General features: G+C 54.5%; 1 protein-coding gene across 4 annotated transcripts in view; it reads right to left on the bottom strand.

Moving 5' to 3' along the window:
- SCARB1 (scavenger receptor class B member 1) overlaps nucleotides 1-27,918 on the bottom strand; it is a 636,132-nt gene that overhangs the window by 153,838 nt on the left and 454,376 nt on the right. For all 4 annotated transcript variants that reach the window (XR_014970694.1, XR_014970695.1, XM_085634841.1 and 1 more), the window contains exon 8: nucleotides 14,520-14,638. Coding sequence is in view for 2 of the 4 variants with exons in the window: in XM_085634841.1 (XP_085490967.1) it covers nucleotides 14,520-14,638 (119 nt within the window). In the remaining 2 variants the exon portion in view is untranslated. The remainder of the gene's footprint in view (nucleotides 1-14,519; nucleotides 14,639-27,918) is intronic.

The raw sequence follows: 27,918 nt of genomic DNA on the forward strand, positions 1-27,918 counted from the left end.
CACAACAGCGTTTCACTGGCAGTGTGCCACTGCACATGGCTGCTAGACTCACCTGCAGCGGCAGACCATACAGGATGATTTCCTCACTCTTGCTCTTCTCCCTGGGGGGTCCTTGGTGAAAGGCACCTTCGGCGTCTCCATACTGCTTTAACTTATCTTACCCAGAATCCTATAGCAAGGATTTCTTCCCAAGATGGGCACCTTACCATTAGTAGCCATCCTATACTATCTAATAGGACTATGCTCTCTTCCTGTGACGCATTTCCTGTCTTTAGGGTATAAAAGCCAGCTGCTCTGTTCCCCCTTGCATCGCAACACTTCTTGCTCCCTGTTGGTGCATTTCCTTGCTCCTGATCAGTTTTACGATTTCCTGGTCCTTTATACATGTAGTTCCAGCACCAGGCATTCCTGTAGATCCTGAAGTCTCCGGATCCTGGGAGTCCAGCATCCTGTCCTTGGGTTTCTACTGTTAGCTGGAGTCTTGCTGTCACCTAGGAGGTTTTGTGCCTTCTGGCTATTTCCTCCGAGAGCTCCTTCTAGAAGGCACCATCTGCTTAGGTGCTTACATGTGTCGGAAGACCGAGGCCATAAAGACCTGGGATTTCTCACCTCCTGTGAGAAGTTGGCCTGGTATATGTTGGTCACTAGTTAAAGTGGCCACCTTGCACCAGTACAATTCGACTCTTATGGTAGATAGGTTTAAGACAACCTTTTAAAGAAAGCTATCCTAGTGGTAGCTGTGGAGAGCAGCCTTCAGGCTAAGTCTATAGAGGAATGTAAAGCAGCTTGTTTTACCTTATAATCTCTTGAATCACTAAATGAAAGGACACAACACAGGTATATATATAAAATATATATGTATTTATTACTAGACACACTCTACTAATCTCTTTACGAGATTAGAAGACAAGGACATATGCACAAATCAACATTTCACAACAAGTTAAGCACAAATATGGCTGGGGCCCTAGGGGCGTACCAGACCATATACTAAAAAAGAGGTTTAAGAATATCGACTTGAGAAGAGACAAAGCTTAGGGCCTTCAGAAGCGCTGGGGCCTCACTAATCCACCCAAGGCAGGTAAGTAAAGGACCCACGGGAGACGCATGCAGTGTCAGAACACAGCCGCGGATCACAATAGACTTCAATGGAGCAATTCGCGTTTGGAATTTTAAAGTTTTAGGATACTTCGGGAGAGTCTACAAGCAAGTCACTTACAGGGTAAGTAGTTCTAGAGCCAACACACACAGGAGCACCGTAGTGCTGGAGTTACCTCACCCAGGGAAGCCGGGTGCATAGGTGTCTTTTGGTGTCGGGTCGCGGCGTCGTTTTCAATGGGAGCCAAAGAAGACTAGCTGCTTGTGAAGACAGAAGAAGTCTCCAGTGGAATCCAAGGCTGGATTCAGAAGAAGGAAGACCTGAAAGCAGAGGAGACAGTGTTCAAAGTCACTTGGCAGTGACCCGGGGCAAGGAAGCTGGATGCCCACAGTCGTCGGGTGCCTTCAGCTGATCACAGGTGTCTTGACTCTTCAGCCACGAGGTCCAGGAGGCGTCGACGACGACCAGGAGCTGGATTCGGCGTGTCCTACGAAGTCTGCAGCTTACTGAGGTGTCAGCAACCGGATTGGAGCCAACAAGCCTTGGCAACAGCAAGTCTCGTGGAAAGTGAAGAAAGTCAGCGGTGCAGACCAGCAAGGTCTGAGGGACTCACCCAGCGAGGGTAAGTCAGGGCAGGCCTGGAGCAAACAGGGGAGCCCTTTGGTTCTGTAGAAAAGTCTTCGGGGGACCCACAAGCCAACCAGCAAGGGATCGTGAAGACGCCTCGGGAGGATTCACTCACCAGGAGCCCACGGTCACTCGGGACGAGGTAGGCCTCTGATCTTCGGAGGAAATCCTGCTGGAGGCTTGGACCACACGTGGCCCAAAGCACGAGTTCGTAGAACGTCGTGAAGGGGTTGCACTCGACATTAGTGCACGATACCCAGGGATTGCGGTTCCTTGTCACTCGTGGGGTCCACTTGCCTCAGCGTCGCTGGGGACTCACGATGGCCTTGGAGGAGCCAGGAAATCCACTTCTGGGGCTGCAGGGACTTCGGACTCCGGCGGGAGCGGGAAAGTTTGCGACCGTTGATGCAAAGTTTTGGTGCCTAACAAGCAGGGGAGTCACTCCTTGACTCCAAGGGAGATTCTTCAGTCTTCCAGAGGTAGTGGAATGTCGAAGGTCCAGGATTCTTCTTCAGAGTGTCGTCCAGGGATATCTAGTTTGCAACGGCAAGGGTTCCCTAACTTATACTACAAGGAAGGGAGGGACTAGCTCTATGACCACTCCTATGGGAGGGTCAGGGGAGTGGGTGGCTACACCCACTTCCCTTTGTCCAGTTTCGCGCCAGAGCAGGGGCTTTTAGCCCCTGAACCGGTTTGAGCTGGCATATGCACAGAGGAGCCTACTGCTCCCACAGTGCAGGACTTCAAAGCACTCTAGGAGTGCATCCACACAGCCCCAATACACTAAACCCTGTCTGAGAGGTGACCACATCTCCCTGTGACAGGATGCCTATTGTTGGGCCTCCTCCACTGCGAGTTTCGGTCAGCAGCAGGAGGGCAGCCCAATGTCTGACTGGTGGCATCCGTTTTGTGATGACAGGGCTCTTCAGGATTCTACCATGTTTCCACAGTGGGTACATGTCTATCCCTCTAGAAGGGTGGGATCATACTCCCACACCAGTTACTGGTGTGGGGGTATGATTCCAAAGCGTTTGACACGAAACACGACATGTTTTGATGCAGCCATCCCAAAGTTAGCATTTACCGCGAGGTTATAATGCACTCAAGAGTATATGGTTTGACCGCATTCACAAACAGCTACAGAGAATAGCCTCTGAGAGCTGCAGAGGGGCCCTGCTCAGGCAGAGGCACCCCCTCACATGGAAACCAAGCACCCTGCCCTCAGGATTGTTAGGTCCTGCCTTAGGGGTGACTGATAGGTTTATATGTGTGTGTAAGGTGAGATATAGGGAACCTATACCTCAGTGAGGAGCGCTAACACTACCTCACCCAGGCTGCAGTAGCAGGCCTCTGGTGTTAGATTTAGTCTGCTTCCCAGGGGTGGCATAATACATGCTTCAGCCCCTGGTAGGCCTGTGAAGTACCCATGCCCTTGGTACCTAAGGTACCATATACTAGGGGCTCATAAGGTACCACAGTATCCAATCACTAGTGCATCTAATATACACTCCAAGTTGTTTAGAGATAACAGAGAGGCTGGGGCCCTGATTAGCAGGGACCCAGCCAGACTATAGCCAGAAACCAGTGTAAACATCAGAAAAAAGTGGGGGCAACATAAGGGCAGATCCTACTCTCCTACACCTCCCTAGATAAAAGGGTTTGTTCAATGAATTGTGATTACTGTATAGAGGTAGAAAGGGGGAGTGCCTAAAGCAAAGTGCTTGATAGCTCAGGTAAATATAAAGTCCGCATTCATCATGCTGCTTTGGTGCGTGGAGGGTACCTGATGTTGGGTTGTACCGCGCAGCACCTATTTTACTTTGACAAGTGCCTGCCCACTGGGTGCCCCTCCACTTGTGCAGGTTTGTGAATAAAGCTCCCTCCTTCAGTCAAGATGAAAATGAGGTCATCTCTTTTCTAGGTGAATTTCTCTAGGCGGGCAGCTCTATGACTCTGGGATGTTTTGGCAACTTTTACTTTGCAAAGTGATAAGTGAGAAAGGGAAGCCTGTCTGCACCCATCCACGCCTGGACCGTGCTCAGTGCCAGGAACCCTGCTTCTACCACCCACACAACACTCCGTACTTTATGCGTTGTTCTCACCACCCGCTCACTCGCTAAACATGCCACCGAGATCTGGGACCAGCTGCACAACAACGTCCCTGAACTACTTTTACTCCTGGAAACCTGGCTGAAACGCTACCACCAAATGATTCAAACCACCGAACGTGCTGCTCTGGCGGACTGCATCGATATCTGTACCTACAGAAGCAAAGAAATCATCGCTATTGTGAAACATTTCACCACCCCAATGGCCATCTGCAACTCGATCACCCCTCTCGCAAAACCTCTGCAACAATCTCTCTCAATACTTCAGCAACAAAATAACTGCCATTTACAGGAACTCAAACCCACAACCGGACCTGACCTCCAAACGTCTCCCAATCTCATCCAAAGGACCAGTGCCAACCACATTACTCATCATCACTCCAGGAGACACTGGTGCCACCATGAGGTCCATCCACTTGGGGCCCCATCCGACCCTTGCCCCCATCACACCCGCTCCAGATGACTGCCGCCCATCAGCACCATGCTCACACTCCTCTTGGAAGCCTCCACTTCTTCTGTGACCGTGCCAGATGCTTGGAAACATGTAACTGTCATCAACAGATGCATCACTGAATACCTCAATGACCACCAGCTCCTTGACACCATTTAGTCTGGCTTCAGGCCCAACCACAGCATGGAAACTGTCCTAATCGCCAAAACGGATGACATCTGCATGACTCTGGACAGAGAAGACGCAGCGGCCCTCACCCCTTGGACTTCTCTGCAGCATTTGACAAGGCCTCCCACCCCACCCCACCCCACCCTCACCCAGCGCCTACACACCATCAGAATCCAAGGACACGCACTCCGATAGAACTGCTGCTTCCTGACTGGAAGGACCAGGGCGTCAGCCGAGCACCATAATCCTCGGACGTCCACGATCTCAACAATCGCACCTGCTTTTACAAACCTTCCAGACACCTCCTCTTCTCCAGACTCCTGCATACAGAAAACCAGATTCAGCAGTCAAGCCTTCTCCTGCATGGCTCCCAAAGTGCGGAACGACCTGCTGCTACACGAGTCACCGCCTCCTATTTTAAATTGTGCAAGATGCTGAAGACCTGGCTTTTCGAGTAGTCCTATTAGGCCTTGAGTTTTTGCCAGGCTCGTGCCTGCTCAGCACCAGGATACGCTCTTCAAATCAGCATTACACGGCTACATAGTTTGAAGCCTCTTTCTTGGGCATCTAACTGAATACACCACAGTGGGATTGACAGACTACTAGAGGCTACGATGAACGCTTTACCAGGAGGCGGCCTGGTTCTGCCTGTGGGATATCATGGTTACAATGAAGCACATTCGGTTGCTGGTGGGAGAACTCAACTTTGCACAGAGCCAGAGATATTCATTTTTAAGAAGCTGACGGCAAGCGTCTGAGGGCTCGCATGAAAAACATCCCTTTGATTGATAGGTTGGGAAAGACGACCTGGAGGCCTCCATGCACTGACTTGCACTGACATGACTTTAGGTCTAGCTGTAATTTCAGTTATGACCACTAGGAATCTTCTGCCATCAGTTTATTGAAGAATACTTACCTACAGGGTGCCACCTGGATCACAACTTAGTTGCAAAGATTGCCGACACATCACAAGGCACTTTTACTGCTTTGCTAGTGCAAAGACAGCAAACCGAATAGACTGAAGTACCTTGCTCTATCAACAAACACTTATCCGCCTCTTTACAACAGTCTCAAGTCAACTCACATTGCTGAGAGCGCTAAGTTTGCTGCTCATGACAGATCATGCATCAGATATCGGGGAAAGAAAAATTCCCAAACGTTTTTTTTATCTATTCAACGTAATCACCTCATTGCTTTTTTTCCAGGACCCAGATCTGTAGAGGGCCTGAGAGGTGCTCTGTAGAGGGTCCGGGGGGAGCAGCTCTGTAGAGGGTCCGGGGGGAGGAGCTCTGTAGAGGATCCGGGTGGAGAAGTTCTGTAGAGGGTCTGGGGGGAGAAGCTCTGTAGAGGGTCTGGGAGGAGGAGCTCTGATGACAGGGCCTTGAAGGTGTTCCAGAGAGCGAGGTATGGAAGGACTCTGTACAGTGGGTATTGTGAACTCCATGGAGAAGGTCCGGGAGGTGGTCTGTAAAGGGTCTGGGAGGAGCTCTGTAGAGGTCCCGGGGGGAGGAGCTCTGTAGAGGGTCTGGAAGGAGCTCTGATGACAGGCCTTTGAAGGTGTTCCAGAGAGAGGGGTAAGGAAGGACTCTGTACAGCAGGTATTCATGGAGAAAGTCTGGGAGGAGCTCTGTAGATGGTCTGGGAGGAACTTCTTAGAGAGAGGCCTGGAGGTGATCCATGGAGAGGGAGTGGGAACACTGTGGAAGGGAAGCTGGAAGTGCTGCATAGAAAGCGGGGGCAAGAGCACTTCAGAATGAAAGGGTGAGGGATATGCCCCAAGGATGCACTCGCAGTCGCTCTGTAGAGTGGGGCTGGGAGGGTCATCATAGAGAGAGACTGGGAGGCACTCCATGGAAAGGGACTGGGAGGCACTCCATGGAGAGGGACCGGGAGGCACTCCATGGAGAGGGACCGGGAGGCACTCCATGGAGAGGGCCTGGGAGGCACTCCATGGAGAGGGCCCGGGAGGCACTCCATGGAGAGGGTCCGGGAGGCACTCCATGGAGAGGGCCCGGGAGGCACTCCATGGAGAGGGCCCGGGAGGCACTCCATGGAGAGGGCCCCGGAGGGACTCCATGGAGAGGGCCCCGGAGGGACTCCATGGAAAGGGACCGGGAGGCACTCCATGGAAAGGGATTGGGAGGCACTCCATGGAGAGGGACTGGGAGGCACTCCATGGAGAGGGCCCGGGAGGCACTCCATGGAAAGGGACTGTCACTGGGAGGCACCCGGGAGGCACTCCATGGAGAGGGCCCGGGTGGCACTCCATGGAGAGGGCCCGGGAGGCACTCCATGTAGAGGGTCCGGGAGGCACTCCATGGAGAGGGCCCGGGAGGCCCTCCATGGAAAGGGACCGGGAGGCACTCCATGGAGAGGGCCCGGGAGGCACTCCATGGAGAGGGCCCGGGAGGCACTCCATGGAGAGGGCCCGGGAGGCACTCCATGGAGAGGGCCCGGGAGGCACTCCATGGAGAGGGCCCGGGAGGCACTCCATGGAGAGGGCCCGGGAGGCCCTCCATGGAAAGGGACCGGGAGGCACTCCATGGAGAGGGCCCGGGAGGCACTCCATGGAGAGGGCCCGGGAGGCACTCCATGGACAGGGAGGCACTCCATGGAGAGGGGCCAGTGGCACAGTAAGCACGGGACCCACATTCTTCGCTTATCGTAGCTAATTGGTCTATGACTTAAGTGCACACTTATCTCATCAGCGCCGTGCCATAAACTCATTTACATCTCTGCACTTTGGAACCTGCAGTTTGATGTGGTGAAAAGATGTATCTGTGGCTGAAGCTGTTCATAAATGTCCTGCAGCCGCCTGACTCATCTTATAATTATTATTATTAATTAGCATTTCTTGAGCACATAGCTACCCTAAGGCATCCCAGCGCTAGCGGAAGGACAGGGGCGGGAGAGAAGCTCACAGGCCCGTGTTCTGGAACAGCCAGCTTTTAAGACACCTTTTGAAGGTGAGAACGTGAGTCACTGAGCGCAGATGTTCCAAAGCTTAGCTATGGTATAAGAGAAGAAACTCCCCCCACTTCGCGTGCTTTGGATTTTAGGGATGACGGCTAAACTCAGGCTTGCCGAGCGAAGGAGTTTCCTGGGGCGATAGAAGGTGATAAGGGACCTGTTAATGAAAGGGCCTCTGTAAAGTAGAATCAGTTCTGATACAATCCCAGGCCTCTGCTGGCGCTGTCCATGTGAGCATCAATCCCTGCACATCTTTCGTGTCAGACTTCAAACCCAGAGGTGCATCTTGCAGAAGGAGGTTCATCCAGGGCACCTGTTGACCAGGAGTGTTGAAGCCCCCCAGACATGTCGGATACTCACAGAAGCCAACCTTCCCTCGAGTAAGGGTACCTGGACCTTACTCCTCTTCTAGGGCAATCGTTTGACATGAAAAAGAGATGTCCTAGATTTTGAAAGTATTAAAATCTGTAGTCCATGAGACCTCATAAAATACACACAAAATACTGGAAATGGGTTTCCTGTCCCTGTTCATAGCCAGTCTAAGATGAAACGTAAGAGCCAGGCCTTCAACACCTGCTGTGAAAGAGCAGAAGCGTAGACCAAGCCACAGCGCTTTGATCCTGGTGCAAGGCGCTAGCGGGGTGCTCCAAGCACTTCTGCACACGAGCCCCCAATCAGAATCTAGGGACAGAAACGTGACAGGGTCGCCATACAACATGACTGGTACAACTGGACGATTAAAGGCATTTGGTAATGGCCCTAGAGAAAGAGACACCCCACACTCCACACCCAGCAGAACCTACTGAATTCACTGTTACCAGTTTAAAATGTGGGGCCCATGAAAGATGGTTTCTAAAATCAATCAATCAATCAGTTCATTTGTAGAGCGCACTACTTACCCGTGAGGGTCTCAAGGCACTGGAGGGGGCAGGGGTGCTGCTACGGCTCGAACAGCCAGGTCTTGAGGAGTCTCCTGAAGGCCAGTAGATCCTGGGTCTGTCGCAGGCGGATGGGGAGGGTATTCCAGGTTTTTGCGGTGAGGTGGGAGAATGATATGCTGCCAACGGTTGCTCGTCGGATGCGGGGGACGGTGGCGAGGGCGAGGTCAGCGGAGCGAAGCTGGCGGTTCGGGTGTAGAAGGTGAGTCGTTCGTTGAGGTACGCTGGTCCGGTGTTGTGGAGTGCTTTGTGAGCGTGGGTGAGGAGCTTGAAGGTGATCCTCTTCTTGACTGGGAGCCAGTGCAGGTCTTACAGGTGGGCTGTGATGTGGCTGTGGCGGGGTATGTCGAGGATGAGGCGTGCAAAGGCGTTCTGTATGCGTTGTAGTCGTTTCTGGAGTTTGGCTGAGGTTCCTGCGTAGAGAGCATTGCCGTAGTCCAGCCTGCTGCTAACGAGATCCTGGGTGACCATCCTTCTGGTTCCGGTGGGGCTCCATCTGTAGATTTTGCGGAGCATGCGTAGGGTGTTGAAGCAGGAGGAGGACACGGAATTTACTTGCTGGGTCATAGACAACGCTGAGGCCAGGATGACCCCCAGGTTGCGTGCTTGGTCAGTGGGCGTCGGTGCAGCTCCCAGTGCGGCCGGCCACCATGAGTCGTCCCAGGCGAGGGGGTGGATCCGATGATGAGGACCTCCGTCTTGTCCGAGTTCAGTTTTATGCGGCTGTTAATCATCCATTCGGCAATGGCCTTCATTTTTTTGTGGAGGTTGGATTTGGCGGCGGTGGAGGCACTGGTGAGGGAGAGAATCACCTGGGTGTCATCGGCGTATGAGATGATGTTGAAGTTGTGCGATCGGACGATGTTGGCGAGCGGTGCCATTTAGACGTTGAAGAGTGTCGGGCTGAGGGACGATCCTAGGGGTGCGCCGCAGATGATCTTAGTGTCTTTAGAACAGAATGGGGGAGGCGGACACTCTGGGTTCTGCCGGTGAGGAAGGAGGTGGTCGAGTTCAGGGCTTTGTCGCGGATCCCTGCAATGTGGAGGCGTGTGCGGAGGGTGTGGTGGCAGACGGTGTCGAAGGCGGCCGAAAGGTCCAGGAGGATGAGGGTCGTGGTTTCTCTGTTGTCCAGCATGGCCCTGATGTCGTCGGTGGCGGCGAAGAGGGCTGTTTCGGTGCTGTGGTTGCTGCGGAATCCAGATTGGGACGGATCCAGGATGTTGTTCTCTTCAAGGAAGGAGGTCAGTTGCCTGTTGGCAATCTTCTCAATTACTTTTGCTGGGAACGGGAGCAGGGAGATGGGCTGGAAGTTCTTGAGGTCCTTGGGGTCCGCCTTGGGTTTCTTGAGTAAGGCGTTGATCTCGGCGTGCTTCCAGCTCTTCGGGAAGTTGGTGGTCTCGAAGGAGCTGTTGATGATCTTGGGGAGATGGGGTGCGACCAACACATTATACTCATTTGCTTACGTTGTTAAATAATGTCAAGTCGTCAATTTGCAAGGTCCAGATGGCTTTTGGTTGTCCATTCCTAAAACACAAATACATTTGCCTTGCTGTTATTAATAGTGAAGCAGTTTTCCTCTGTAAATGACTGGCCTGGTGTTGCAGACTATACATTTACTAGGGACTTGCGTTGTCCTTGCGTGATGCAAGTCCTGGCAAGGCAACGCAAACCCTTAAACGGGATTTAGCAAACCTGGACTTAGGCCCATAAAAAGCATGTCACTGGTGTAAAGAGAAACTCTGATATGCGTTTGATCTGAATCCGAAGTAAAACCTCTTATTGTTTGGAGGACTGCAGACAGGTTTCCCAAAACAACGAAAACATGGGTGCAAGGACGCGTCTCTGAGGAAACAGCGAAGACATGGGTGCAAGGACGCGTCTCTGAGGAAACAGCGAAGACATGGGTGCAAGGACGCGTCTCTGAGGAAACAGCGAAGACATGGGTGCAAGGACGCGTCTCTGAGGCCATCTTCAGTTTCACTTCATTCCGACAGCGCACCCCGGGCGCCCATGCATTTCCAGCGAGCTGATTTGGAAGGGTGCAGAAGACCTGAAGGGGTCCCCCTCTTTCATGGACAGTCCCACAGAGTTGCGGGGTCCACCCAGTCAAACGCTGCCTTGAAGTTCACAAAACAGGAATATAAAGCACCCTGAATCATGGACTTCTTGGCACAGACCAAAAGGTGAATGCACGGAGCTCTGTGCTAATGTGTTACCACAAGCTGCTCGCTCCTAAGGAACAAAAAAACTGGAGAAGAATGAGGGAAAACTATATGGCACAGACTTATAGGGAGATCAAATTTTAATATTCGGGAGTGCTGCATTTACCCTTTTAGGCCGGGCCTAGAGACGGCTTTGCCTAATCGCCACTGCCAGGTTTTCCAAAGAATTCAAAATACAAATTCATTCCTATACACATAGATGCAAGAGCTTGGGGTCAGCCCTCTTAGTCTATTGCTCTTTCCCACCATCAGGCAAGTTTTGCTTTCTCCCATGAGCGCGTATAGCGCGGAGCAGTGTCCGCCCTCCTAACCCATTGGCTGTCGTGACTGATGGCATTCTGTCTGAACAGATGTCACAGCCTCGTGTGAGGGAGTGGATTTAAATGCCCTGGCTGTTGTGCCCCAGCTATTCTTTCTACAGATTTTCCATTTTTTGTTTGCATATTGCATATGTTTAAAACAAAATAATAAAAATACCTTGTGAAGGTGAGCTCTATTGGCTTTGCCAATCCTGGTCATGAAGTGGTTCCACTGAGCTCCCAGCCAAGGAATGAAGAGAACATCTGCATCTCGGCTGGTGTTATAGCTCTTAATTACTGCACCGGTCAAACCATCAGCCCAGGGGTTCGGCTATCTTTTAATTGGTTTAATGATTGTGGTAGTGCCCTAAAAATCCTAGGTATCACTATCGAAAATACATTGAGTTCATTATACATGAATGGAAGGGTGCGGGCTTGAGATGCCACAAACATGAACATCAGCTATTCCTACAACACCTTGTAGCCCCGGGCGATGCTGTGGTAGTGGCAGGACAGGGTGCCCCTGTGTCACGGTGAGACACCCCCACTTGTGCCACTAGCCATTCCAACATGAGCAATCTGGACACTCAAAACAAGCGACTACAGACTCAGACTGGACGTTAAATGCCTTTATAGCACGCCCTCCCAGGCGCAGACACGGGCTGGGTGATAAATGCCTTTATAGCACACCCTCCCAGGCGCAGACTCGGGCCGGGTGTTAATGCCTTTATAGCACACTCTCCCAGGCGCAGACTCGGGCCGGGTATTAAATGCCTTTACAGCACACCCTTCCAGACACAGACTCGGGCCATGTGTTAAATGCCTTTATAGCACACCCTCCCAGGCACATCTAAAGTCCGGGGGTCCTACTTTATACCCAAGGAAGGGGTGGGACAAACTCTGGGGACCCACCTATGGAAGGGTCAGGCTACACCTATATCCTTTGTCCAGTTTCGCCCCAGAGCAGGGGCTGGTAGCCCCTGCAACCGGTTTGAGCTGGACTATGCACAGGGACACCAAATGTACCCCCAGTGCAGACTTCAAAGCACTCTTGGAGTGCACCCACCCAGCCCCAATACACTAAAGCCTGTCTGGGACTTGGTCACACCTCCCTGTGACAGGAAACCTATTGTCCGGCCTCCCCTGCCGGAGATTCGTCCAGGAGCAGGAGGGCAGACTCGTGTCTGTGGCTGGTAGCATCCATTTTGTGATGTCAGGGCTTGCAAAGCTGGTACCGGTTATACCGGTGCTGTCATATTTCTCCCTCTAGTAGGGTGGAATCATACCTCCTACACCAGTTACTGGCGGGGTGGTATGATTCCAAGGTGTTTGACACCAAACACGACATGTTTCCATGCAGCCATTCCAAAGTTAGCATTTACCACAAGGTTATAATGCACTTAAGTATATGGTTTGGCTGCATCACAAACAACCCGGAATAAAGGTTCCGAAGGCTGCAGAGGGGCTCTGCTCATGCATGGGCATCCTCTCACATAAAACCCAGCACCCTGCCTTCAGGATTGTTAAGGCCTGCCATAGGGGTGGACAGATAGGTTTATATGTGCAGTGATATGGAGAGATATAGGGAACCTATATCTCAGTAACAGGTGCCTACACCACCTTACACAGGATGCTGTAGCAGACCTGTTGTATCATTTTAAATGGCTTCCCAGGGGTGGCACAATACATGCTGCAGCCCCTGGTAGGCCTCTGGGGTACCTATGCCCTGGGTACAAAGCATACCATATACTAGGGACTCATAAGGGTACCCCAGAAACCAATCTGGAGTGTACCTAAAGTACATGCCATCAATTTAGAGAGAAAGCAGCTAGGCTGGGGCCCTGGATAGCAGGGTCCCAGCCAGACTAAAATCGAAAAACAGTGAAACATCAGCAAAAAGTGGGGGTAACTATAAGAAGCAGATCCCACTCTCCTAAAACAGCCTTCCAAGCACGGACTCAGGCTGGGTGTTAAATTCCTTTATAGCACAGCCTCCCAGGCACAGACTCGGGCCGTGTGTTAAATGCACTTACAGCACACTCTACCAGGCACAGACTCAGGCTGGGTGTGAAATGCCTTTATAGCACAGCCTCCTAGGCACAGACTCAGGCCGTGTGTTAAATGCCTTTATTGCACAGCCTCCCAGGCACAGACTCAGGCCGTTTGTTAAATGCCTTTTTAGCACAGCCTCCCAGGCACAGACTCAGGCCGTGTGTTAAATTCCCAACAGCACACCCTCCCAGGCCCAGACTCAGGCTGGGTGTTAAATGCACTTACAGCGCACTCTACCAGGCACAGACTCAGGCTGGGTGTTAAATGCCTTTATAGCACAGCCTCCTAGGCACAGACTCAGGTCGTGTGTTAAATGCCTTTATTGCACACCCTCACAGGCACAGCATCAGGCCGTGTGTTAAATTCCCAACAGCACACCCTCCCAGGCCCAGACTCAGGCTGGGTGTTAAATGCGCTTACAGCGCACTCTACCAGGCACAGACTCAGGCTGGGTGTTAAATGCGCTTACAGCGCACTCTACCAGGCACAGACTCAGGCTGGGTGTTAAATGCCTTTTTAGCACAGCCTCCCAGGCGCAGACTCGGGCTGGGTGTTAAATGCGCTTACAGCACACACTCCCAGGCACAGACTCAGGCTGGGTGTTAAATGCCTTTATAGCACACTCTCCCAGGCACAGACTCAGGCTGGGTGTTAAATGCCTTTTTAGCACACCCTCCCAGGTGCAGACTCGGTCCGTGTGTTAAATTCCTTTATAGCACAGCCTCCCAGGCGCAGACTCAGGCTGAGTGTTAAATGCCTTTATAGCACACTCTCCCAGGCACAGACTCAGGCTGGGTGTTAAATGCCTTTATAGCACACTCTCCCAGGCGCAGACTCAGGCTGGGTGTTAAAGGCCTTTATAGCACACTCTCCCAGGCGCAGACTCAGGCTGAGTGTTAAATGCCTTTATAGCACACCCTCCCAGGCACAGACTCCGGCCGTGTGTTAAATGCCTTTACAGCACACTCTCCCAGGCACAGACTCAGGCTGGGTGTTAAATGCCTTTTTAGCACAGCCTCCCAGGCGCAGACTCGGTCTGGGTGTTAAATGCGCTTACAGCACACACTCCCAGGCACATACTCAGGCTGAGTGTTAAATGCCTTTATAGCACACTCTCCCAGGCACAGACTCAGGCTGGGTGTTAAATGCCTTTTTAGCCCACTCTCCCAGGCACAGACTCAGGCTGAGTGTTAAATGGCTTTATAGCACACTCTCCCAGGCACAGACTCAGGCTGGGTGTTAAATGCCTTTTTAGCCCACTCTCCCAGGCACAGACTCAGGCTGGGTGTTAAATGCCTTTTTAGCACACTCTCCCAGGCACAGACTCAGGCTGGGTGTTAAATGCCTTTTTAGCACACAGACTCAGGCTGGGTGTTAAATGCCTTTTTAGCACACTCTCCCAGGCACAGACTCAGGCTGGGTGTTAAATGCCTTTTTAGCCCACTCTCCCAGGCACAGACTCAGGCTGGGTGTTAAATGCCTTCATAGCACACTCTCCCAGGCACGCCTACTCCACATCACTCAGACACAGAAGCAAAGGCTGAACACAAAGCAGCCTCTCCGAAGGCAGAGCAGCTGCACTTACCGGGTGCAGGTCCAGGAACATGGAGTGCTGCGAGGCACTGGGGTTCAGGCCATCCACGGCCTGGGTGAAGACGGGGTCTGCGCTGTAGAAATGCGGTAATGACATGAAAATCGGAGCATCTGGAAGACAAGGATGTGAGAGCCTCAGTTCTCTGCTCATCTCAACGCAGTCACCTATGCTATACTGTGTGTGCAGATACACAAGATCACACAACAGATCATACGTGTGGCAAATCTATCAGACGCTAAATGCTTTATGTGCCTTAAAACCCCAGGGAGGTATGCAACTAGTCACAAGGCATGCTCAATCTCTCCCACATCCCCACAGGCATGGAAGCTCCGGTGGCCCCTTGCTGTCTGCGACTGGACTCGCCTCCAGGCTGCAGACTCCGGTAGAGACAGGGGGCTGAAACTCCAGGGGGCTAAAACTCCAGGGGGCTGAAACTCCAGGGGGATGAGCCTCCAGGGGGCTGAAACTCCAGGGGGATGAGCCTCCAGGGGGCTGGACCCATAAGGGGGCTGAGCCTCAAGGGGTCTCACCCTCCAGGTGGCTCACCCTCCAGGGGGCTGACTCTCCAGGGGGCTGACTCTCCAGGGGGCTGACTCTCCAGGGGGCTGACTCTCCAGGGGGCTGACTCTCCAGGGGGCTGACTCTCCAGGGGGCTGATTCTCCAGGGGGCTGATTCTCCAGGGGGCTCCGAGGTGCAGATCCCACTGAAGCAAAAAGTCAGGACTTATGGCTTGTCAATGGTTGTTATTTGCATAGATAAATAGGCAGCAACTATGGTTTGTATATAATATTGAAAAAGTTTCCACTTAAAGCCCTGGTGACACCGCAACAATGTTGCTGCTCCCGAGTTTCAAAAAGAGAAGGGAAATCCAGAGAGAAAATGACTCTTCAAAGGATTTCCCTTCCCCTACGATGCTCACCTGGCAAGACGCCATGCCAGAACTTCTCCACTAGTGAGAAGTGAGCAGTGTGAGCAGCGCACATCATGTGCCGCTGTCACAGCAGTCTAGAAACAAGCATTTGCAATGCAATAGGTCTCGCATTATAAAAGTGTGAGCAGTTGGCATTGCTAATAATAATGCAACACTAGTTATTGGCATTGTAAATGATAATGGCATTTTTGTATGTGTTTGCTTTATAAAATAGATAAAAAAGGCATTGTCCTGAACAATGCCAATAGCTTAAACTTTTGCAAATGCGAGACATAGTGCATGTCTATTTATTAAACTGGTCTGCATATCTATGATCCAATACTTGAGAAGGACAATGGGGAGTTTGGTTACTGTAGAAGTCTTCTAAATCATAGTAGGTACCCCACCCACAACCTAAAAGAAGGCCATGTATTATCGTATGGTCGCTCGGGGCCTCACCCATGCAAAACGACAAATAGCAAACCGTTGGATCAAGGAAAGATGGCTCATGACTTATGGTGCAGGAATCTTACGGATTCATACCTTATCGAGGAGACTGACATGATTAACGAGTGCAGTGATTCAAAAGTGGATGATGACTTACAAGAGCGAAGGGACGAGTGACATGAATACTCCGATCACAATCAGTCTAATCAGGAAACAACTTGGTATTGCAAATATAGGTTAACAATGGGTTATACACGTGACTGATTCCCAACAGCGCCAATATATGGCAAGGAGTGCTTTCAACACGTCATATTCTTTAACATTTACAAGACTTTCACCAGCCTCGAGCAAACAATAACTTGTGACACGGATCTTGGCATATGCTCAGGCAGGAGAAGCATCTTAGACCCGGGGGAGGATGGAGCAGCAGACCTCTACGTGCACAGGGGAAGCTGGGGCTCGCTTTCAACAATGAGGACATGCATAGCTCCCCGGGTGGGATACTAGGTACGGGTAGCCGCTGAGACGCACGCTCATCGGGCCACCGTCGTTTCTAAAGCTCGCAGACACTGATTTACACTTACCACCAAGCCAAACCGGCCGCCACCATCCTCCTGCTGCTGTTTGCGGAAGTGACGCATGGCTGATCCGCCCCTAAGAAGCAAGGGGACTTCCTGAGAGAGGCTGCCTACTAGTCCCAGCACACAACCTCTAACCGGAAGCTACCTCCATACACCCGGCTTATGTTCCGGAACCAGGAAAAGAATGTCTCATCCGACTGCAAGTCCCGTCATGCCCTGTGCTGGTGGCCTGGTGCTGCCCTGTAGGTGTACACGACACGCGCCTTGCCCTCAGCTGCTCAGGGTGATGGATGTAGCCGCGCATGCAGGTGAGTTGCCGTGTCCCGCGCTGCTGGCGGAGAACACGTGTGCTGCCTGCAGAGTCTTCAGTGACAGCGCTTGGTGCTGAGCGGCTTGAAACATGCCCTGTACTCGCACATGGGGTCACCTTCTGCCGCCCGGCCCAAGTCCTAGAAGTGGGTGTGCCATGGACACTCTCGGGGCCTCCTTAGTTCCGGCCTTATTGACACAAGAGCTCGAGCCGTCACCGTATAAAAGCAATTTCACACTTACACTGTTTTAACCTTACACCAGATGAGGAAAAAATAAAACCATATTTTATTAACCTAACAAGCGCTCGCCATGATGTTTTCGTTTGCCTTTTCCTGACGTCCCACTTGGACGGCCTCGCCTGCTAAAAGGTTTCTTATCTTTATGGGGCCATGTGTTTGGCCCCATAAATATAAGAAACCTTTTGCAGCAGAAGGAAGGCAGGCGAGCCCGTCCAAATGGGACGGCTCAAAAAGCCAAGCGAAAACGTCACCAATCGCTCTTTCCCAATGGCTGGCCGCCGTTTAGCATAAACGGTGATGCAGGCCAATGGGAAAGAGGAGCGGGACTTAAAGCCCCTTACTAAAAAATCCCATAAACGTTAAATCTCGCCAGCGAGACTGCGCATGTGCGCAGCCTACGCTAGCGAGACCTAAAGACGGACTGCCTGTGCCTGGTACAAAACAGAGCCTGACAGAGCAGTTTCGAGAGAGACCCATTTTGAGGCCTCCTTTAAAAAACTACCAGTGCTCAGCACCGGTGAGACCCGGCGCACTTAAAGCCATGCCAAAAGGCAAAGGTCAGGTTGGAGCAGGGTTGGATTGGGTTTAAAAATCGCATGGGGCACGCTAAAAAAAAGTGTCCCACATTTGCATATGGCCTTTCCGCAAACCACTGCTTTGGTGAAATTGTATTAAAAAAAAGGGGTGGGGGGGGTTGTTAAAAAAAACGCACGGATTAGTTTACACTGGTGAAACACACCTGAAAACAAGTGAGGCCACATTTGCTCAGGCCCCCTGCCCCCGCTCAATATGCATATATTAAAGGGCCAGCCAGCGACTGAAAGGGAGTGAACCCTCTGCTGTTGATAAAAGGGAGTTAATGGACGCCCATCTGCGTCCAGAAAGGCCACTCAGGCACCCACTGGGCTGCTGGCAGCATCGAACAACGCAGAAACCGCCCAAATCGGCCTCCCAGACTGCTAAAAACAAGCAGCCCACAGCTGGAACTGGACACCAGCCCCTTGGGCATTGCCCGAGGGCCCGCGTTACCAATCCGACGCTGGGCTGGACCATCAGTTCTCACACCCAGAAAGGACCCTCAACCAACCAATATTACACTTCCTGACCCAGACAGGTAGCTCAGTGAACTACCCTAACCCTCAAGACTTTGTCGGCGAGTGAGCACTTCACAAAACAAGGACTGTGACGGCGAGGTTTGAGATGATAAAATCCGGGATTGCCCTGGAGACACAGTCAGCTCAGGTCACCGCTGCAAAATCACCTCAAAGGCATGTAGTGCTGTTGGAAACGGATCTTTCATGAAGCGCTATCTCTCCAGGGAGAGGAGTGTCTCAGGGCGGCCCTGCCACCAGTGCAAGAGTTAGGTAGGGATGTGGCCAGTGTCTAGCTCCAGAGAGGGCTTGTGCCCTTTGGGTAATACACCGCTCCCATGGGGAGGGCACCGCTCACATGGCGAGGGCACCGCTCACATGGGGAGGGCAGGGCACCGCTCACAAGGGGAGGGCACCGTTCTCAAGGGGAGGGCACCGCTCCCATGGGGAGGGCACCGCTCACATGTGGAGGGCAGGGCACCACTCACAAGGGGAGGGCACCGCTCCCAAGGGGAGGGCACCGCTCCCATGGGGAGGGCACCGCTCACATGGCGAGGGCACTGCTCACATGGGGAGGGCACCGCTCACATGGGGAGGGCAGGGCACCGCTCCCAAGGGGAGGGCACCGCTCCTATGGGGAGGGCACCGCTCACATAGGGAGGGCACCGCTCACATAGGGAGGGCACCACTCACATGGGGAGTGCACCGCTCTCATGGGGAGGGCACCGCTCACATGGGGAGGGCACTGCTCACATGGGGAGGGTAGTGCACCGCTCACATGGGGAGTGCAGGACACTGCTCACATGGGGAGGGCACTGCTCACATGGGCAGGGCACCGCTCACATGGGGAGGTCACCGCTCACATGGGGAGGTCACCGCTCACATGGGGAGGGCAGGTCACCGCTCACATGGGGAGGGCAGGTCACCGCTCACATGGGGAGGGCAGGGCACCGCTCACAAGGGGAGGGCACCGCTCCCAAGGGGAGGGCACTGCTCCCAAGGGGAGGGCACTGCTCCCATGGGGAGGGCACCGCTCACATAGGGAGGGCACCGCTCACATGGGGAGTGCACCGCTCTCATGGGGAGGGCACCGCTCACATGGGGAGGGCACCGCTCACATGGGGAGGGCACCGCTCACATGGGGAGTGCACCGCTCACAGGGATAGGGCACCGCTCACAGGGAGAGGGCACCGCTCACAGGGGGAGAGCACCGCTCACATGGGGAGTGCACCGCTCACATGGGGAGTGCACCGCTCACAGGGAGAGGGCACCGCTCACAGGGAGAGGGCACCGCTCACAGGGAGAGGGCACCGCTCACAGGGAGAGGGCACTGCTCACATGGGGAGGGCAGGGAACCGCTCACATGGGGAGGGCAGGGCACCGCTCACATGGGAGGGCACTTTTGGTGCCCCTTTTAAAAAAACCTGGAGCAGACCCGGGGGAACTCTCTAATTATCGTCCCATTTCCCTCCTCCCCTACCTCTCAAAGTTATTGGAGGCCCACGTCACTCAATTTCTGTCACACTTTATTGAGTCCTCTGGCTTCCTTGAGCCCAATCAAGCTGGGTTCAGACCTGCCCATTCGACCGAGGCGGTCATTCTCGCAGTCTTGAATACTCTGAGAAGTAATGCGGACGCTGGTACTCCTCAAGCTTTGGTGCTCCTGGACTTGTCCGCCGCGTTTGACACGGTGGACCATAACATCCTCCTCCGCCGTGTTGCACAGGCGGGCATCCAAGGCATCGCCCTTAATTGGATCATGTCTTTTTTAACCGGCAGAACTCAGGCCGTACGCCTAGGCCCTTACACAGCCGGGAGAACTGCAACTACTTGTGGAGTCCCCCAAGGCTCCTCCATCTCGCCGTTGCTGTTCAACCTCTACCTTCGTCCACTCATTCAGTCACTCAGGAACTGGGATATCACGGTGTATAACTACGCCGACGACCTGCAAATCATCTTCCCACTGAACTCCCCTAATGCTGTTAATACCTTCCATTCTGTCATGATCCTTATACTGGAATGGATGAATATTAATCAATTAAAGTTGAATCCGGGGAAGACTGAACTACTTCTCCCTGGTTCCAGTTCTGGTCACTAGGGCCCACAGTTCTGGCCCACTGAATTAGGCCCTCTTCCGGACCCGCTGAAAACAGTGAAAAGTCTCGGCGTGATAATCGATGCTGAACTTTCTCTAAAAGCCCAAGTGGGGGCTGTCATTTCCTCCTCTATGCACCAGCTCAGGAAGATCCGTAAGATCAGCCACCTACTTTCATCCCCTGCATTAATCCAGGTCGTCATCTCCCTGGTCCTGTCCCGCCTGGATTTTTCCAACTCCATCTATCATGGTCTTCCTCAGTGTCTTCTGCATCGCCTTCAGGTTGTCCAGAACCAGGCGGCCCGTCTTATCTACAAAATCCCCAGGTGGCAGTCGGCAAAACCACTACTACAGCGACTTCACTGGCTGCCAATCGGTCAAAGGGCAGCTTTTAAGATGGCGTGCATCATCTATAAAGCACTTCACTGCACTAGCCCTGCCTTCTTGCAATCCTTAGTCACGGCATACCAGCCATCACGTAATCTACGCTCTGCCTACCTCCACTTACTGACTGTTCCCAGAGTCAAAACTAAAAAGTTCGGTGCCCGCTCTTTCGCACTTCTGGCCCCTTCCCTCTGGAATTCATTATCTCTCCCCATCAAGTCTAGTTCCTCCCTCCTCGACTTCAGGAAACTGTTAAAGACTTCCCTCTTCCCCCCTCCTTGCTAACCTGCCTATTGCTGTCTGTCACTCTGCTGCTGCTCTCACTCTTCTGTCATTAGCGCCAGGAAACCATTGGTGTCAGTGCGCTTTACAAGCTTCATTTAACATAACATAACATAACCGCTAACATGTGGAGGGCACCGCTAACATAGGGAGGGCACCGCTAACATGGGGAGGGCAGGGCCCCGCTCCCAAGGGGAGGGCACCGCTCCCATGGGGAGGGCACCGCTCACATGGGGAGGGCACCGCTCACATGGGGAGGGCACCGCTCACATGGGGAGGGCACCACTCTCATGGGGAGGTGACCGCTCACATGGGGAGTGCACCGCTCACATGGGGAGGGCAGTGCAACTCTCACATGGGGAATGCAGGGCTCCGTTCACATGGGGAGTGCACCTCTCACATGGGGAGGGCACCTCTCACATGGGGAGGGCACCTCTCACATGGGGAGGGCACCTCTCACATGGGGAGTGCACCTCTCACATGGGGAGGGCACCGCTCACATGGGGAGGGCACCGCTCACATGTGGAGGGCACCACTCACATGGGGAGGGCACCACTCACATGGGGAGTGCACCACTCACAGGGAGAGGGCACTGCTCACAGGGAGAAGGCACCGCTCACATGGGGAGGGCACCGCTCACATGGGGAGGGCACCGCTCACATGGGGAGGGCACCGCTCACATGGGGAGGGCACCGCTCACATGGGAAGGGCACCGCTCACATGGGGAGTGCAGGGCACCGCTCACATGGGAGGGCACCGCTAACATGGGGAGTGCACTGCTCATAGAGAGAGTGTGCGGCTCACATGGGGAGTGCACCGCTCACATGGGGAGGGCACCTCTCTCATGGGGAGGGCACCTCTCACATGGGGAGTGCACCGCTCACATGGGAAGGGCACCACTCACATGGGAAGGGCACCGCTCATGGGAAGGGCACCGCTCACGTGGGGAGTGCAGGGCACCGCTCACGTGGGGAGTGCAGGGCACCTCTCACATGGGCAATGCTGCACTCACATGGGCAATGCAGCACTCATATGGGGAGTGCACCGCTCACATGGGGAGGGCACTGATCACATGGGGAGGGCGCCGCTCACATGGGGAGGGCACCGCCACATGAGGAGGGCACCGCTCACATGGGGAGGGCACTGCTCACACGGGGAGGGCACCGCTCACATGGGGAGGGCAGGGCACTGCTCACATGGGGAGGGCACCGCTCACATGGGGAGGGCACTGATCACATGGGGAGGGCGCCGCTCACATGAGGAGGGCACCGCTCACATGAGGAGGGCACCGCTCACATGGGGAAGGCACCGCTCACATGGGAAGTGTACCGCTCACATGGGGAGGGCAGGGCACTGCTCACATGGGGAGGGAAGGGCACTGCTCACATGGGGAGGGAAGGGCACTGCTCACATGGGGAGGGCAGGGCACTGCTCACATGGGGGGTGCATGGCACTGCTCATATGGACAATGCAGCACTCACATGGGGAGAGCACCACTCACATGGGGAGGGCACTGCTCACATGAGGAGGGTACCGCTCACATGGGGAGGGCACCGCTCACGGCGCCTTCATGAGGAGTGCACAGCCACATGGGGAGGGCACCGCTCACATGGGGAGGGCCCCGCTCGCATGGGGAGAGCAGGGCACTGCTCACATGAGGAGGGCACTGCTCACATGGAGAGGGGTACATGATATGAAAATGTTTACTTACCTGCAATATAGTCTTGCAGCTTGAAGTCTGTTTTAGTAAGATTGTCCCCTGTGTGTTCCCCTACCCTGTATGCTCGACTGTATGTATATGGTATCCCTTCCTCACACTAATCTAGAGAGTCCTGGACCAGTCTTGTGATCTGGAGGGAAGCACAGAGCATATTTAACTTGCAGCTTCCATTCGCCAACAATACTTCACATACAAATTGAGGGGCCCGGCCTCGTGGCGTGGGCATCCATGACCATTAGCCCCCAAACCCAACCCATGCACCACCCCTGGTCCCTGGTTATAGCCGCCGGCCTCCCCACCCCGTAGCCACCGAAGACCCCTGGCCACCATGTCCCGATGGCCGGCCCGGGGGCCCCAGCGAAACCTAGACCCTAAACACGCCATGCCCGGCCGAGGGAGAGGGAACTCCCCCCAAGCAAGACAGGGAGGAGTAGTCTCTGTCACACCTCTGACCTCCTCTCAACAGAGGGTTTCGATCGCCCTCCGGACCCCCAGGGAGCTGGCTCCCCGCATGCTGGGTGTCTGGAGTCCCTCCCGGGCCAACTTGAAAGAATCAAAAAGCCGAGCGGCTGGAAATCCTAACACCGCCCCCAGAAGCCAAGACCCCTGTGTGTGTGCCGGACTTCAAAGAGAATGAGGCGTATAACAAGGGGTGCTGAGGGGACTGGGGGAGAGAAGACCTGGAACTAAGAGAGCCCTGCGGACCTGGTCGCGGCTCGACGAAACTGCAAGGAAGGACGCTACCGGATCATTGGAAACCATCTGAGCCCTGCTGACGTCGTCGCGGCTCCCGAGAACACTACGAACCCCGGGGCCTGCTGAGAGACTCGCGGCTCCTCCCGACCCTAAGACCATCGGAGACTGCTGAGAGACTCGCGGCTCCCCCCAACTCTAAGACCAGCTGAGCCTGCCGAGTGAATCGCGGCTCCCCGAAGATCTCCCGATTGACAGTTCCTTCCTACCAGAGCCCTGCGGACGTGGTCGCGGCTCGAGAATACACTGGTCCGGCTGGACCCAAGACTGTACCGTGTCCCCCGGCTCGAGGATTGAGAGCTGTGCGAAGGATACTCGGCATTGACTCTGAACCTAGAACTGTCCCGCTACCCCAATCCCCTTTGTCAAGGAATTACCAAGCTTGTTGTATTGACCAAAGACTACCTTGCGGATCATAAAGATCCAATGAATCTTAGATAAAGATCTCCGTCTACTAAAACCTACTGTGTGGTGTCACTTTGTCAAGTAGTGCCAGCTCAGCGAGTGCGATCCTAAATTACGAGACCCCTTCCTTGAAGGGCCTCTCCGCCGGTGCTCGGCCTGGTTCTGGGAGAGGTGGGTCACCGGGTGGTCAGGAACGTGTTCTGTAACCCCCCTGAGATCGCCCCTTCCAACATTTGGTGGCAGGCGACGGGATCCGAGCCGACACCTAGAGATCGTACAGTAAACGGCTGACGCACTACCGAACAAAGATGGAAGAAGGAACCGCCATGAGTACCACAGGAACCAACGCGAGTTCTACGTTCCGAGAGGACCGGTTGGAAGAGTATACGCACCGAGAATTAAAACAGTTTTGCAAAGACCTTGGAATCGCTACCACCGGATTAAGCACCAAAGAAGATTTCCAGAAAGCATTGAAGGCCGGAGTAGAGTCCGGAGATTCCCTTCCCCAAACTGAAGGAGGCGGTCGACGGATGGAGCCGCCGAACGAGCTCCCAAGCACCCCGGTAAGGAGCAACACCCCAGAGTGTGGCCTATCCCCAGAAGAACTAACAGACCGGGAAAGGAGCCGCAGCCACGAACTAGAACTGGCCAAGCTAAAGATAGAGGGAGAGCTAAAATTGGCAGAGAAAAAGATAGCTGTAGAACAATTACGCCTACAAGGGGAACTTGAAGAGAAGAAACGCCAGCGAGAGCATGTAGAAAAAAAACTTCAACTGGAACATGAGCGCAGCCTAAAAGAGATCGAGCTCAAGGCCAGGAATGAGGAATCCAGACCCCCGGTGAATCAAGGGACCTCTCCCCCGGTGGAACCAAAGGTCCACATCCCCAAGGATGTGGTGAAAGAATATTACAAGAACGACGACATCCAGCAATGGTTCAAGGCCTACGAGGTCGCCATGACCTCCCACCGAGTCCCACAGAAGGATTGGGGGGCTGGCTTGTGGGGCCGGTTCCTGAGCGAGGGGAGAGACACCCTGCTGGACCTGCCCTCCACTGTGCTAAATTCTTACAGCCACATGAAGGAGGCCCTGTTAGCGAGATATGGACTCACCCCCGAGATGTACCGGCAAAGGTTCCGAGACTGCAAAAAGATACCCGGTACTACGTGGGTGGAGTACGCGAACTTTTACAGCCGGGCCTTAGACGGGTGGATCAAGGGCAGCAAGGTCTCCACCTTTGAGGAGCTGTTCGACCTGATCGCATGGGAACACTTGGACGCAAAGTGCTTTGTAGAGTTACGCCAGCACCTCCTCGACAGCAAGCTCGCAGATCCGTGGAAACTGGCTGCTGAAGCTGACCGCTGGGTGAACACCCGGGCCCCCTGGGAGACTACGGCCGCTACAGTCAGGGACCTCCCCGCCAGAGGGGTGGGGGGAACCAGGGAAGACAGAGGGAATTCCAGGCAGGCCCCCAGCATAGTCCCAGCATAGTCCCCCCAGAAACCAACCCCCAGCACCACCTCCAGCCAGCACGGGGCTCCCGGGGAGGCAGGGACCCCGAGACAAGATCACATGTTACCGATGCCAACAGACTGGTCACTACGCCAGTGACCCCCAATGTCCCAGGTACCAACGGGCCGCAGCAACAGCTCCCCCAGCCCGACAGATGGCCACCGTGGCCCTAGGGGAGGAGATAGAGGACACTGAGGAGTGGGAGCCTGCAGCCATGGCCCTGGTCTCCCTAGGAGACCGAGAAATGGTTCCCGGAACTACCTTACCCGCCAACACCAAGAAATACCGACAGCAGGTGACGGTCAACGGGCACCGAGTCGAGGCCCTCTGCGACACCGGGGCGAGTGTCACAGCGATCCACTGCCACCTGGTAGCCGAAGACCAGATACTTCCCGACATCTTCTGTCCGGTTATATCCTCGGACAATTCCGAGAGCCTCTGCAGGATGGCCCTGGTACCCTTCGAATGGGGGGGGGGGAGTAACCGGTAAATTGAGAGTGGCCGTCCGAACCTCCCAGCCCGTAGACTGCCTCCTGAGCAACGATCTCGAGAGCTCCCTGTGGGTACAGGTGGAACGAAGGGCCCACCTAGGAATGATGGGCCTACCTGAATCGGTGTGCGCCACTACGCGCTCCATGTGAGCCCGATCGCCTCCCCTCGAGGGAGGTGAGGCCCCAACCCTGAATCCAGTCGCCATCCCCAAGGGACGGGACAGGCTACCCGAGCCCGATGACCTCCCCCCGGAAGGGGAACCCATCCCAGACAACGGACCATTACATCAGAACCCCAAGCAAATGACGGAGCTAGGTGACCTGCCCGGGGTTGGCGCAATGGCGCTCCGAGGGGGGCCCCTCCCGGGAGGAGTTCTGCAGAGAACAAGCCGCCTGCCCTTCCCTCATCGGACTCCGGCAGCAGGCCGAAGCCCAGGCGGCGGGCGACAGGTCCGGAACCCATTGGGTGTATTGGAAAAACGACCGCCTGTACAGTGAGCAGAAGTCTGCCGAGCTAGGATCGGCCCGGGTATTGGTGGTACCCCAGCGCTTCCGAGACTTCCTCCTGGGCCTAGCCCACGATGTACCCCTGGCGGGACACTTGGGCCAAGACAAAACCTATCATCGCTTAGTCACCCACTTCTATTGGCCCAAGATGCGAGCTAATGTCGAAGCCCACTGTAAATCATGTCCCACGTGTCAGGCCAGCGGGAAAAGTGGTGGAAAGCGCAAGGCGCCACTACAACCCTTCCCCGTCGTTAGTACCCCCTTCGAGCGGGTGGGGATAGACATCGTGGGACCTCTGGACCCAAGGACCGCCCAAGGCCACCGGTTCATCCTCGTACTGGTGGACCATGTCACCCGCTACCCCGAGGCCATTCCCCTCCGAACCGTGACGGCCCCCGTGGTGGGACGGGCCTTGATGGGGATATTCTCCCGCGTGGGGTTCCCTCGCGAGGTCGTGAGTGATCGCAACACTAACTTTATCTCAAAGTACATGAAGTCCTTATGGCAGCAATGCGGGGTATCGTACAAATTCACCACCCCGTACCATCCCCAAGGCAATGGTCTAGTGGAACGGTTTAACCGGACCCTGAAGGGGATGATCATGGGCCTCAAAGAGCCCCTCCGTCGCAGGTGGGACGTTCTCCTCCCCTGCCTCCTGTTCACCTACTGGGAAGTTCCCCAAAAATCCCTGGGGTTCAGCCCATTCGAATTGCTCTACGGGCACCCCGTCCGGGGACCCCTGAGCCTGGTCAAGGATAGCTGGGAGACCGCCCCCGAGGGCCCCCCAAGATGTATTCTGATACATCTTGGCGCTCCGCAACCAGACTCGGAATTCCGAGAGCTCGCCGAAGCAAACCTCAAGACTAGCCAGGAGGAGATGAAGCGCTGGTATGACCAGAATGCCACTCTGGTCGAGTTCCAGCCGGGCCAACAGGTCTGGGTGATGGCCCCGGTGAAACCCTGCGCTCTCCAAGACAAATGGACTGGACCCTTCAAGGTCGTAGAGCGAAAGAGTCAAGTCACTTATTTAGTTGACGTCCAGTCCCCTCGGAACCCCCTCCGGGTCCTCCACGTGAACCGCCTCAAACCTCACTTCATGAGGACGGAGTTGAGTTTGCGCCTGGCCACCGACGATGGGGCCGAGGAGGACACCGAGCCCCTCCCGGACCTCCTGTGCGCGAAAGAAAAAGATGGCTCTATAGAAGGAGTGAGACTTTCCTCCTTCCTCATCCCCCAACAATACGACGATTGCCGCCAGCTATTGGGGCAATTTGCAGACCTCTTCTCCCTCACCCCCAGGGTCACCGACTGGTGTGTCCACGACGTGGATACCGGAGACAGCCCGCCAGTACGGCACAGAGCCTACTGCGTCCCTGACAGGGTCCGGACCTGCATCCAGGCCGAGGTAGCCAAGATGCTAGCCCTAGGGGTGGTCGAACCCTCCGACAGTCCATGGGCTAGCCCCGTGGTACTGGTTCCGAAAGCAGCGGCCCCGGGGGTCGCCCCCGAACTAAGGTTCTGTGTGGACTACCGGGGGCTCAACGCGGTCACCCGAGCCGACGCTCACCCTATCCCCCGCGCAGACGAGCTCATTGACCGTCTGGGGGCTGCTCACTACCTCAGCACCTTCGACTTGACCTGCGGATACTGGCAAATTGCGC

This window comes from Triturus cristatus, chromosome 11 (assembly GCF_964204655.1).
Source record: "Triturus cristatus chromosome 11, aTriCri1.1, whole genome shotgun sequence".
Classification (NCBI taxonomy): Eukaryota; Metazoa; Chordata; class Amphibia; order Caudata; family Salamandridae; genus Triturus; species Triturus cristatus.